This window comes from Panthera onca, chromosome B4 (genome assembly GCF_046562875.1).
Source record: "Panthera onca isolate mPanOnc1 chromosome B4, mPanOnc1 haplotype 2, whole genome shotgun sequence".
Lineage (NCBI taxonomy): Eukaryota > Metazoa > Chordata > Mammalia > Carnivora > Felidae > Panthera > Panthera onca.
In genome coordinates this window covers 104,877,919-104,891,475 of record NC_138345.1, presented here as the reverse complement: position 1 = coordinate 104,891,475, position 13,557 = coordinate 104,877,919, and the positions used below count along the sequence as shown (strand labels likewise).

General features: G+C 32.2%; 1 protein-coding gene across 5 annotated transcripts in view; it reads right to left on the bottom strand.

The window, feature by feature from the left end:
* METTL25 (methyltransferase like 25) overlaps positions 1–13,557 on the bottom strand; it is a 155,033-nt gene that overhangs the window by 24,259 nt on the left and 117,217 nt on the right. For 3 of the 5 annotated variants that reach the window (XM_078449645.2, XM_078449642.2, XM_078449646.2), the window contains exons 10-12: positions 10,112–10,186; positions 9,481–9,552; positions 7,541–7,649 (exon numbers count right to left, since the gene is read on the bottom strand). In XM_078449645.2, coding sequence (XP_078305771.1) covers positions 7,557–7,649; positions 9,481–9,552; positions 10,112–10,186 — 240 coding nt within the window. In that variant the 3' untranslated portion in view covers positions 7,541–7,556. Of the gene's footprint in view, positions 1–2,977; positions 3,072–7,540; positions 7,650–9,480; positions 9,553–10,111; positions 10,187–13,557 lie in introns of all 5 variants that reach the window. The other 2 variants (XM_078449643.2, XM_078449644.2) reach the window with 1 other exon arrangement.

Here is a 13,557-nt window from a genome sequence, read left to right as displayed (position 1 = left end):
GTATTATACTAAGTGAAATAAGTCAGTCAGATAAAGACATATATCATATATATATGATCATATATCATATGATTCACTCATATGTGGAATTTGAGAAACTTAACAGAAGATCATAGGGGAAGGGAAGGAAAAATAACATACAAACAGGGAGGCAAACTGTAAGAGACTCTTAAATACAGAGAACAAACTGAGGGTTGATGGGGGTGGGAAAATGGGTGATGGGCATTGAGGAGGGCACTTGTTGGGAGGAGTACTGGGTGTTGTATGTAGTGATGAATCATAGAAATCTACTCCTGAAGGCAAGACTACACTGTATGTTAACTAACTTGACAAAAAAAAAAAAAAAAAAGACATATTAAAACAAAAAACAACCAAACAAAAACCCCTTCTCTGATTCTCTTTGTGACCCTTTTATATATGATATGTAAAATGCCAAACTATTTGGTATTTAGTAATCAGCAACTGTCTTTAGGTTTTAGTAATTAAGATTTATTTTAAAATTAAACTTAAAGTTAATGTCTTGGTCAAGAAGCTTCTTGGTTTTCATTGATCTTCCTAATTTATAGTCAACCACTATTATTAGTGTTCAATTCTTTCAAAAGTGTCCTCAGGACACAACTTCTAACACAAAGTTCTGATTATACTTATGAGACAGTAAAAACTAAGTAGGACATACAGTACCCAAAGTAGTAAAAATGAATACATTATTTAGAATGTCAATGGGATTCTTATTATTGAATTTTTTTTTAAACCTGTGAACAGTGAGCTGAAAGATCTCTTTAATGTGTTTCCTATGAGAACACATTTCTATGGAAAACACACCAACGTGTTTTTTTTTTCTTTTTTCTTTTTCTTTTTTGCTTTATTTGTGTAGTTTTGAATATAGTACTATACCTTAATTCCTTGGCCCACTAAAATTTGGAGACCACAGAGGTAGATGAAAGAAAAGAACAAAAGGGTAGTCTTTAAGCAGATATTGAGCATTCAAACCATTATGCTTTTAGGATAATATTAAATTCCTACAGTGAATGAGGAATGGGTGAATTATTAAGGATTACTGCTTGCTCCTTGGGTATATACTACTGTCACTATTACTAAGGATCTATATCCCTAATGCATGCTATTTTTTTTGTTGTTTGTTGTTTTGAAGATTGAAGTAAGTGTGAAAGCACCCAGCAGTTAGTTCACAGATGTTCAATAAAGTTCAGTTGGATTTTCTAAGTCTTACTTGATGAGAAACACATATCCTCTGCTCTTTGAAAAGTTATAGATATTTGTTTGGTCTTCTATTTCCTGTCTTTCAAAGATGGCACTTCTGATTTGGCCAACAAAGAGATATACTATCCTTCTTATGCATTTGCATCTTGGGGAGAGGTTAGAATCTAAAATTCAGTACATAAATGTGTATATGATGTAACTCCACTGGGCTACTACGACCTATGACCCTCAGAGGCTCTGTAACATTTTTATTTACCTAACTAAACACAACTCTGAGACTTAGTTTTACTTTTCATAATAAAAGAATGGTAAGAAGATCTAGGTTGAATTTACTATGGTTTCATTAATCTTAAAGGTAGGAACTATGCTATTTATGGCAGCAATTTTAATGAAATCCTTTCTTCTCTAAACATCTGCAACCAATTTATTAGAATGAAAACACATTACCAATAATCTCATTAACAAACATTGATACTACAACTGTACTAAAGATCTAAAATGTGAAGCATATTTTAAAAGAATTTCAAATCTATTTATTTTAAAGATAAACAACAGTATTTTCTATTAATGAGAGAAAAGTTAACCAAAAATAATTTACCTTTCAATAGCTTTCAGTTTTATCCTCTAGATGTTGACCCTCAAAACTTCTAAATATTATTCTTCAGTACAGTACAACCTGTGCTTTAGGGATGGTTTCTGGAACCTAGCATAAGCAGGTAATGTGAATGTAATGTTGGACCCTTTAAAGGTACTGTTTGTATATACATAGAAAGATATTCATTATTCTATACATTAAAAGTAAACACTTCTTTGCCTTCATTTTTATTCTTAGTTCTGTCCTTTTGAGTTAGCTTAAGTAGAAATAGAGTATTTAATTTTTTCTTTGTGATTTGAAGTCTGTTCCTCCTGTCTTTATTCGCAGAGGTTTACCTGCAGCTATACTGTCTACTAAGATCAGAAATATTCTGGGGGCGCCTGGGTGGCTCAGTTGGTTAAGCGGCCGACTTCGGCTCAGGTCATGATCTCACGGTCCGTGGGTTCGAGCCCCGCGTCGGGCTCTGTGCTGACAGCTCAGAGCCTGGAGCCTGTTTCAGATTCTGTGTCTCCCTCTCTCTGACCCTCCCCCATTCATGCTCTGTCTCTCTCTGTCTCATAAATAAATAAATGTTAAAAAAAAAAAAATTAAAAAAAAAGAAATATTCTGAAGTCACCAGAACACCAGAGATGTCTGTTGTTATAATCAAATGGTATCTGGAATTGTTTTATCTTTCCCTTGAAACACATTATTTGAGTGTGCTTTGCTTGTTGGAAAACCATCCTTGAGACTTTTTCTTAAAGGAGTTGTAGCAGTTATTAGAAGACTGGATTCTTTCCTGAGAGTTGAGCTAAGTGGAGCATTAGTTCAACATGATTAGCTGATGCACACCAAATCCCATGCTGACCAAATGGTGAATTTGGTGCATACTTTCTCCATTTTTCTCAAATTCAACGTGTTCAATCATAACTGTCTGAGAACAAGTTAAAGGCTTTTCCTCCCCTGAGATTTAATACATGCTACTTTGTTCTGTGCTGAAATGTGTTAACTCTCTTATTCTGGATTGTGCATTGGAAAACTCTAATAAAAACAGTATAATTTTTTTTTAAAGGACTTCCATTGACAGAACATCTGCAAACTTAATGAGGCGATCCATTGAGATAAATACATCAACTAATAAATCCCCATACATGCAGCCAGTAGCATCACTGGCCAAGTACAAACCTGGGGAGGTTTGGAGACTTCCAGTTCCTTCTGGTCACAGGTTACCAGAGCACATCTTTCACATGGCAGATTATTTCTTAAACAGTTCTCTTTCCTGAAAATAAGCCATTCTACTGACCATACTTAAAACAAACTAAAGGAACCTATAATTAAAGAGAGTGGAACAGAAGTAAACAGACTAAGACAAAGTTAGTTCATAGTAAAGGATTGTGTGCTTCTGTAGATACTTTCTTTTCTTTCTTCCCCAAAGTCATTATCTAAATCTTAACTCTTCCATATGCCTCTCATATGTGTTTCAATGCATAGATTATAAATTCCTAAAAATTAGGAACTGCCATAGTCTAGTTCTACAAATCTTCTTGCCCAACGTATAGTGTCTATGATAGTCTTAGTCACACTGTTGCAAACTAACAGTGGTTGACTAAATTCTATGCCACATCCAAAAAATACTTTTATCGATATGTAGGAAATTAATAAAAGATTAATTGCAGATTCAATTTAATAGTTGTATGATTATTAATATTTTATTTTCCTTCTTGAGGCTGTTTTGGCATATTGTGTTTCTTTGAGAAATTTTTCCATTTTATACAAATGTTCAATTTTGTTGTCAGAAATTTATTGGCAAATTTACAGGCATGTTCCCTTTTATATACCTGATATTGATTATTTGAACGTTTTATTTTTTAAATGATTAGACTTACCAGAGATGTGTAAATTTTATTAATTATTGAAGAACCAACTTTTGGAGGTGTTAATCATCTCTCCGTGTTTTTCTTCCAGAAACTACTAATCTTTTGATTTTTAGTCTCTTCCTTTTCTAATATGTGTTGAAAGCTAATGTTTTCTTATATCATGGTTTAGCTCATCCCGTAAGTTTTGATGGGCAGTGTTATCATTATAGTTCAATTATTTTCATTATTACTCAAATACTCTCTAATTTCCATTGTGAGTTCTTCTTTGACTCAGAAGTTATTTAGAGGTATAATTCTTAGTTTAAAGAATATGGGGATTTTCTACTTATATTTAAAACAATTTTTAAATTTTTACTTACATATATATATTTAAGTATACAATAAATTTTATAAGTATATAATAAAATTATATACTACATATATAATACATAATGAATATATATTGCACATATATATATATATATATATATATATATATATATATATGCCCCATGCCCAGCGTGGAGCCCAACATGGGGCTTAAACTCACAACCCTGAGATCAAGACCTAAGCTGCGATCAAGAGTCAGATGCTGAACTGAGCCACCCAGGCTCCCCTAAAACAATTTTTTTAAGCTTAAATGCATTGTGGTCAGAAACTACATATAATATAGTTTCAATTTTTTTGAAATTTATTAAAATTTACTTCAAAGCCCAGCATATGGTCAGCTTTTGTAAAATTTTCATATGTACTTGAAAAAATTATATAGTAGTTAGGAACAGTTTATAATAAACTGTTTATCCATTAGCTCAATTTTACTTCTTTTATTGTTCAAATCTTGTATTTTTTTGGTTTTGTTTGCTTTTTCCATAAGATAGAGGGAAACATGAAAATATTCCCAGCATGATTGTAGACTTGTTTCTCCCTGTAGTTAATTTTTGCCTTATATATTTTGTAATTATGGTATTAACTAAATACAAACTTACATTTTCCTGGCAAATTGAAATTCTTTTCATTATAAAGGTTACCCTTTATCTTCCAGAATATTTTTGCCTGAGATTAACTAAAAATCTACTTTGATATTGATAAATATCCTTCCTTTTGATGAGTAATTACAAATATGTCTTTTCCTTCCTATTACTTTTGAATTTTTTATAACCCTGTTTTAGATGTTTTTTCTAACCAGCAACTTATTGGGCTCTATTTTTTCAATTAGTCATCTTTGTTTTATAATTGAAGCATTTAATGTACATTTAATGGAAGTACTGACATATCTAGGTTTGAGTCTACTATCCTATACTATTTGCTTTACATATGTTTATGTACCAGGAATTAATTGCTTTACGTTGAGAACTACAACCATGTGCATTAATATGACAGAGCTATGGGGTCTAAGAACTGAGACCACCTGTGTCAACATGATTTATTTGTTTGGTAAAGGAAATCTTTGCCCAGGAAAGATAAGGCTGTAAACCAATAAATAACTTCATTGTTTCAGGAAATTCTCATATATTAATTTATCTCAGACAATCTGCTCACCTTGGCAAAGAGCTCACTTATCAAGCAACAGTTTACTTATCAGAACTTGCTTCAAGACCCTTGCCTTGCTATTAGATACCAATCATAAAACTTGTCATGAACTTTTCCAAATTGCAGTCTGGTCTCCACCTGAAAAGAGCCACCTTCAAAATGCTGTAAATATCCTCTCCTGACTTTACCTTCAGAGACCCTCAAGGCAGAATCCCCTATTACTACAGACAGTTTTAATAAATTCAGTTTTGCTTTATTAACAGATTGCCTGGAGACATTTTGTGGGAGTTCAATAACATATTTAATCTTTTAATGCTCATAACAACCTTAGAAGTAAATTTTATTCTTATATTCTTTTTACAGATGAGAAACCTGAGGCATACTGAATACTAAAGTGACCTACACAAGGACAGACAATAATTTAACTCATATGAATCTAAACTATGGTACTAATATTACTGAGCCTATCTTCCCTTGAAGTCTTATCAATTTGAAGGTACCATAAAGGATCTCATGTCCTGACCCTCTCAGCCCTATACAATAATTACAGTACTAATTATGGTAATTAGTAATTTTGTTGTCTTTCTTACTAGACTGTGAGCTCTTTGAGAAAAGGGACATATCTTGTTTGTCTCCATGCTGCCAGTGCCTAGCCTAACGTGTGACACATGATAAGCATTCAATAAATGTTTCTAAAATGAAAATTAAATGAAACCCACTTTACAAATGAGGCTCTGAGATATTAAGAGTCTTGCTTTAGCTCACTCAGAATGTAACTGTCAGGATTGATGCTCCTGCCAATACATCACCTTCTTTAGCTCAACTGTAAATGAGTTCTCAAAGAGCAGTTTTTATGAGAGGAGAGTCTACAAACATTGCAATGGGGATTCATGTGTATAAAGCTGTAGTCCTGCCAAAATATTATATTTCTTTGTTCTTTTGCTGAAATATTATCATCTCAGTGGGTCATACAAGTTATCTCATGTTGATTAGCTTGAATCACACAAATGTCTCTATTAAAAATGGAAAGCATTAACTGATAAATATAATTTCTGACAATATTTTAAGGCATAGGGAAGTTACTACAAAGTTTCCTTGGTATTGAAACAGTTGGAGTTCACTTTACTAAACAGAGCTTTACACACATGAAGTTTTTTTTTCTTTATTATAATGAGAAAATAATGTTATATAAATATTTAGGCATCAGGGCAAATGTTCAAAATCTTACATATCTGGGAATGGTGGGTGGGGTGGCAAATGTGAACGTGTGCATGCTCATAAGTGTACAGATGAAACAAGACTGGTAAAATGTTGATAATTATTGAAGTTTGTGATGAGTACATGCGATTCGTTAGACTCTACTCTTCATTTCTGAACATATTTGAAATGTTCCATAATAAAAAGCTTAAAAAGTGGCTATTTTCCCCAGTATTGTACTAGCTATACAAAGTACCTGATCATCCACATATATAATGGCTGCAAACTTCCTATCACAAAACAGAGCAAAAACTTATTCTTTCCATCTGCGGATAGACTCTAAAGTTTAAGAGAGTAGTTACTTCTTCTGATGGGAGAATTTTATAGTCTTTTGCTGAGCATCAAGGAAGCTTTTTGCCAACTGTCGTATCTTCTGTGTATATTAGAAATCTCAAGATTTCTGCAAATGAAAAGAACCTGTACCACACTGGGCATAGCGCTGGCCTTCTTTCATTCGCTCTTGCTTTTCTCAGACTGGCTTTCTACAGAGCACAAGGTAATTATCTATTTTAGTAAGATAAGTAGCTTCAAGATTCCTTAAAGTGAATCTCACAAGATGCCTATTTCTTTAAGGACACAGAATATCTTCTCATGTAACTTAGATGAAAACACATATGAAGCACTTTTTGTATCTGCCTGGTTCCTGGGTGTTTCTTTCCTTTTTGGATTTTTCCCTCCAGATGACATGGAAAATCCTTCCAAAATCTGGAGGAAAATGAAAGTGATCTTCTGTGCTAATTTTATTATATATACACCTATAACTTTCCTCTGTCCAAAAAGTTTTTAAATCAATAAAAGTCAAAATGTGGTATGTAGCAAGTATTAAGGGTCTCAAACAATAGGGAACAAGGGTCAGATTACAATGTCCTATTGATATAGTAACTCAGGAATGTAGGTCAATACTTTTTAAATATTTTCATGAGTTCTTATTTTATTAATGTATGCTTTGACAATGGAAAAATAGATTATGGTGTTCTGTTGTTAGCTATTATTTTATTGTTTATTTAAAATAGAGCAATGTTTTTTCAAATATTTACATAACACAACATAAATGTTTAGAAGAGCAAAATTAGTGATAGTTTCCACAAACAGATACATCTAATACCTTGCTTCAACTGAAATCATTGCTGCTTCTTCAGAGCAATAATAGCATAACATCTGGGAGATTTCACAGGATCAAACAACTTCACAAGTGCAGACCATGCAATATTTTCCTGCAAATTGATAAGTGATTTAAATACATAGCAATTTGTTGAAGATAAGAATGAAAGATGAGTCAGACTATATATTGTAATATAAAAACAACATAAAAGACAAACTATATAAAAGAAAATTATTCTTTGCTGAATGAAATTAACGTTTACAATTTCACCTACAGGAATTTATGTTGAGGAAATAAAAGATTTACATAAGATAGTGAACTACACGGTTATTCTTTGCTGAAATTGTGAAAGAGTGGAAGTGATAAAAAACAATTGGGCATTACTTAAAGAAATTATTATATGATGAAACATTATTCACCTTCTGTAGTATATTCAATAAGATGAGAAAATTCTGAATAAAATAAATGAAACAGATTAAATTCAAAACTGCACTTGTAATTTGATTCCTTTATCTTATCTTATCATCATCTTATCTTATCTTATGTTAGAGAGCAGGGAGGGGTAAAAGGAGAGGGAGAGAGAATCTTGAGGGCTCTGTCTCTGGACTGTGAGACCATGACCTGAGCCAGGATCATGACCTGAGCTGAAATCAAGAGTCAGACAGCTTAACTGACTGAGTCACCCAGGTGCCCCAGATTCCAATTTTAATTAAAGTAGAAATAATGCGCTCATATATATGTGTGCAACATATACATATTAGAAAGAGGCACTAGAATACAAAACAAAAATTAAGTTAATGCTGAAAGATGGGACTGTTATTTTTAATTTTCTTGTTTATATTCTTCATTTAAAACTTTCTAACATATAAGTGTTATTTTAGAATAAAATATTATTTAATATTATTTAACATTGCTATTTAAAAATATTTTATTAACAATTTAATATTTTATGCTTTATATCATTTCATTGCCAATCTATTAATCTTTGTGCATATTACTTATTTTATTTAATTTATTTTTTTACCATTTACTTATTTTATTTAGGTCACTGGAAATTGCTTTGAAAAGGGAAATAATGAGTACCTAGTAAAACAGGCCCAATTCTGTCACCAATGAAATTGGAAACCAAAGATTTCCAGTGATTTTGAGTTACTTGGTAGCTTAAGAAAGTACACAATTATCCAAATATTTAAAAATTGTCTTTTTTCCATAAAAATATAAATTAGAACAAAAGCAAGCATTTATTAAAATCCATTTGTTCCAAATAGCCTGTTGAAAAGAAGAAAGTAAAATTACCCACTATGATAGAACAAAATTGTTAAAATAAAGGGCTTATGGTGGAAACATGAGGCTGAATCCATGTATGGGTTTAATTTAAATAGTGCACATAACTATTTTGATCATAGCTCAGTGTAAAATCTGCAAAAAAAATTTTCCTTAAAGACAAGCAAAAAACTAGTTGTTTTGGTGCATTCAACATAGATTAAAAAAAACCAAGACTGTGAAGAAGCAAAAGCAATTTTCACTGATCAGAAAGAAATTTTTATACTGCAGATTACATATGTCCAAAATCCAAAAGTGATTTAAAAGGTAAATTTTCATTAAATGAAATATATATATATATATAATATCTTTTATGTCTGGCCTTTATTAAATTTAGCTACACAATACGTCATATATGATAGTTGTGTTCACTGCCTACCATACAGTAATTACCATACAATTAAAATAACATAAACTTTATTATAATAGGTTTGCTGAAAACATCTGTTGTACATATGTTTATGTTTAAAAAGAGATGGAATGAATATTTAAACTTGGAAAATATAATAAGAAAAATTATCTGACTAGCTGTATGCAAAAGAAACTTATCCTAGGTAATAGTGGATCTGTTTACTATATTAAATAAAGATATTAGTTATATATTTTAAAATATAATTTACCTGCTCTTTCAGATAGCAAAGTCGATCCAGAAGAATCAGTGTCTCTATACAAGGAGCCAGAACAACTTTCAACTAAAAGAAAGGATAAGATAGGATGGTAGAACTTTAAAAAACAAAACAAAACAAACAAACAAACAAACAAACACAAACTAGCTTAACACTTATGTTCAAGAAAATGCATCTACAGAAATTTATATAGGGCCAAATAAATCTCCAATACCAATTGTATATATTCAGAAAACGAATACTGCAGAGATCAAAAGTTTTTCTTTAATAATAACAGGAATCCAAAGGCAGTGGTACATATGACAGAGAGTTTTCAGAGGTACTAAGAATGAAATTCATTAAAAGGCATGCTGGGGAAATAACTGCATTGAGACAAGTATGTGTTCAAAGAACTCTGAAATTTCTTCTGTGCATTTATGATACATTTTAAGAGAAATCTACCATGTGTTCTCTTTATTACATTACTGACACCTAATATAGTTCTGAAATAGGAAATGGTCCAAAACGGTTTTTCTACAGTAAGAGAAAAACAACATAGATTGGTTGGTCCCACAATAAAATTTAATTGAACCCCATTCAAGTCTGGCAACATATCCAATTTAATATGTTCATTTCTGAGATTTACCATATTAAAAGCTTCCAGCTCATTCATTCTAGGCTTGTACTTCTCGTAGTAGTCCATTATAACTTTTTCTGGCAGCTTCAAGATAAAACAACAAGAAATGTAACAACAGTTTAAAAAAAGTTTTTCCTTATCAAACATTAAAGTAAAACCAACATTAACAATTTAAAACAAATTTGGGTGTGTGAAGAACTCTGATATGAATGAAGCAAGTCAATAAACTAAGTTCTTTCATTAATATCTTCTACACCTATTCAGCATACTGTAAATAAAAACAGCAGTAACATCCTATTAATATTGTTTAATTTCAACAAGTTGATGAAATATTTACTTTGTTTCTATGTTTAGGGTACATAGTAGGAGCTCAATAAACATTTTTTTTGAGTAAAATTAAAAATTTCAAATGATATATCTAAAACTATATATCCTAGAGAATAATTCAAAGGCCACAAAAACCCAGTAAGGACATATGTTCATATTTAGGGTAATTTCCTCTAACATGCACATAACAAATCCATCAACAAGCATTACTTTCTGGTTTTCCTCAAAAAATAGGATACCTATAATACAATGAACCCTTGTGGTTAGCAGGCCACTTTTTATAACATATATGCTTCTGTTCACACCAGTTGAACTTTGTTTACTGAATCAATTGTATTTGTTTCTAAACTTGTTATGCCAGTTATAGTATTGTAATGATATAAGTAAATATTACATAACTAATGAAATATTAATGCAAAAGGAAAAGTTGTTTCTATAAATTGGATGCCTTTGTGAAAGGATTAATAAAGGAAAGTCACTAGAAGAAATTGCTGTCAAATTACATGTGGTCAAAACAAACGTAAGTCTGGATAAAAAGAGTAAAATATCTGAAAGGATTTGTATTTAGATTTTCTCTGAAAATGTCTACCTGAATTTCTTATTTTTTCAAAGTCCCTATTCTTTTTCTTACTGAACTAAATTTCTTTTGAATTTAAAAAGTATAAAAAGGTTAATGGTGAAAAGCAAGGTTTTGTTTCAGTTTCTAGTGCAGCTTTCCAGAAAAGATTTTCCCCTTGGTACAGAGCCCAAGCAGATTATACCTCCTTCCCCAACCCTTTTATTTTCAAAAAAATTTTTGTTATTTTTTATTTTTTCATTCTCAGGTTAGTTAACATACAGTGTAGTCTTGGCTTTCAGGAGTAGAACAGTGATTCATCTCTTTCATATGGCACCCAGGGCTCATCCCAAAAAGGGCCCTCCTTAATGCCCGTCACCCATTTAACTTACCCCCTCACTGCAACTCTCAGTTTATTCTCTGTATTCAAGAGCCTCTTATGGTTTGTCTCCTTCTCTGTTTTTATCTTATTTTTACTTCCCCACCACTTTTAAAAATCTTGCCCATCTTTGAATCAAATGAGTACTCCTAAACCAAACTTCTGCAGTAGTGTATATTGGACTGGATCCAGGCCTGCGATTCAAGCCAGGAAAACTCATCTCACAAAATTGTGTGTGTGTTTGAATTACAGCCTTTAGTTAGTCTTCTCTCCAGCCATCTGAGATCAGCAGTTACAGGACAAGTCAGAACTCATCATCTTTTTCTGATCCTGCCTCACCAGCATACTGCTTCCTATAAATATAGTTTTTCAGTGTGATTCCTTGGGTTCTCCAGTATTCTCTGTTTCTCTCTTATGCCAAATTGGGAAGCACAACCCTGGTCATCAATTGCATTTGTCCCAAACTAGGAACTGTTGATTTTGCTCCTCAGAATATTCCAGTCTAGAGAACTGTGTTGTTGGTTTTGTCAGTGATCTGTAACCCTGGGAATTTTCTTTGGTATCTTTCTCCATCCCTCTTTACCTTCATTGTGCTTCATAAAACACATGATTTGAGATTTAGCATGCTTTCTGATTTTGTCAAAGAAGTTGTGTTTTGGTTTTTATTTGTTGCTTTTGTGTGATTCTGAAGAGAAAAGGTGAGAACATCATCTTAACTCTCCTATTTTTTAAAAATGGAAATTGGTTGTTTAAGGGAAACAAAGCTGGACACTGTAGACTGCCTTAGAGGTATGCTTGATGTAAAAAAATTAAGACAGAACTCCAAAGAGTGACCCTATACAAAGCTGTGTGCAAAGACCAAAACAACAAATGGCCTTGTGCTTACACCAAAAGTCTGGTAAGTAAAAGTATATTAATATGTTTTTAAGTGAAAAATTCATTGTTTTAAGTTTTCATCAGTTTTTTCAGTGATACACTCAACTGCCAGTTTCATTACATTAGATCGCAGAGATTATTTGGAAAATTTAAAAAGATATTATCTCATTTAATCCTAACATCAATCTGTAACATACATATTTTCATATCATTTTTTTTTTTTTTTTGGTGTAAAAAGGTGATTTTATTAAAGCACAGGGCAGGACCTGTGGGCAGAAAGAGCTGCCTTCATGATCTCATTTTGTAGATGACATTATTGAGTGTTAAAGTCAGGGAGAGCCTATGTAGGGCCAACGTCCTAGAGATGGAGGAAGGCATCAGAACTGAGTCACTGCCGGGTGCAGATCATACTTCGGCAAGGACATACATAAAAACTTACAAGTTGAAGTGCACATTGAATGGCAGTTGAGAGTACTGATCATGAATTTTATTGCTCCCTGTTGCCCATTCCCTAGACTCCAGAAAAGGAGATTAATATGAGTTAAGCTGTGCAAGAGGGCCCTAGCTCAGAGAGCTAAGTTTTGAGTTTAGGGAGATACCCAGTCTGAAAGAGAAACTGGAGTGAGAGGCTGTAAACAAGCGGTTATGTTCATGTTCAGGTGCTTTAGATTATTTTCCCCACTTTTTAAATAATTTTTGACAGTAATTTTAACTCCAGGATAGCCTTTGTGTTGGACAATACCTGCAAAGGTTTCAAGAGTCAAAGTTGTGGATACAAGTATCTCTTCTTTAATGCTTCAGTAAGATTCATAAGTCCTTGAATTTCTTGTCTTTATTTCAAACCTCAATTCTTCAGTCTCCTTTAGAAGTACATTTATTTTGTCTCTTGGCAGGCATGAATTTTCTCTTTATTCTTCCTTACTTGTCTGATTTGGAAAAATGCTAAATGAACATTTTTCTTGTGCTCAATGTCTGCTAATAAGTTATATAAATAGGACCAAAAGAAGTACACAGTCTAGAGTTAGTCTGGATTGGAGTTCTTTCTCCTCAGTTATGTAGATTTGGCCTTAAGAAATGTACTTATCCACTTAACCTGTGTCTCAATTTCCTTATCTATAAAATGAGTATAACAGTATTCATTTCACAAGGTCATTCTTAGTATTCAGTAAGGTGATATAAACAATGCTTTTGGCAGTGTCCGGCACAAAGCAATGGTTCAATAAACATTATCTTTTCTCATATTGTTTTTTTAAATAAACTTATATTTTAAAAGTTTTAGATTTACAGAAAATTTGAAGATAGTATAGAGAGTTCCCA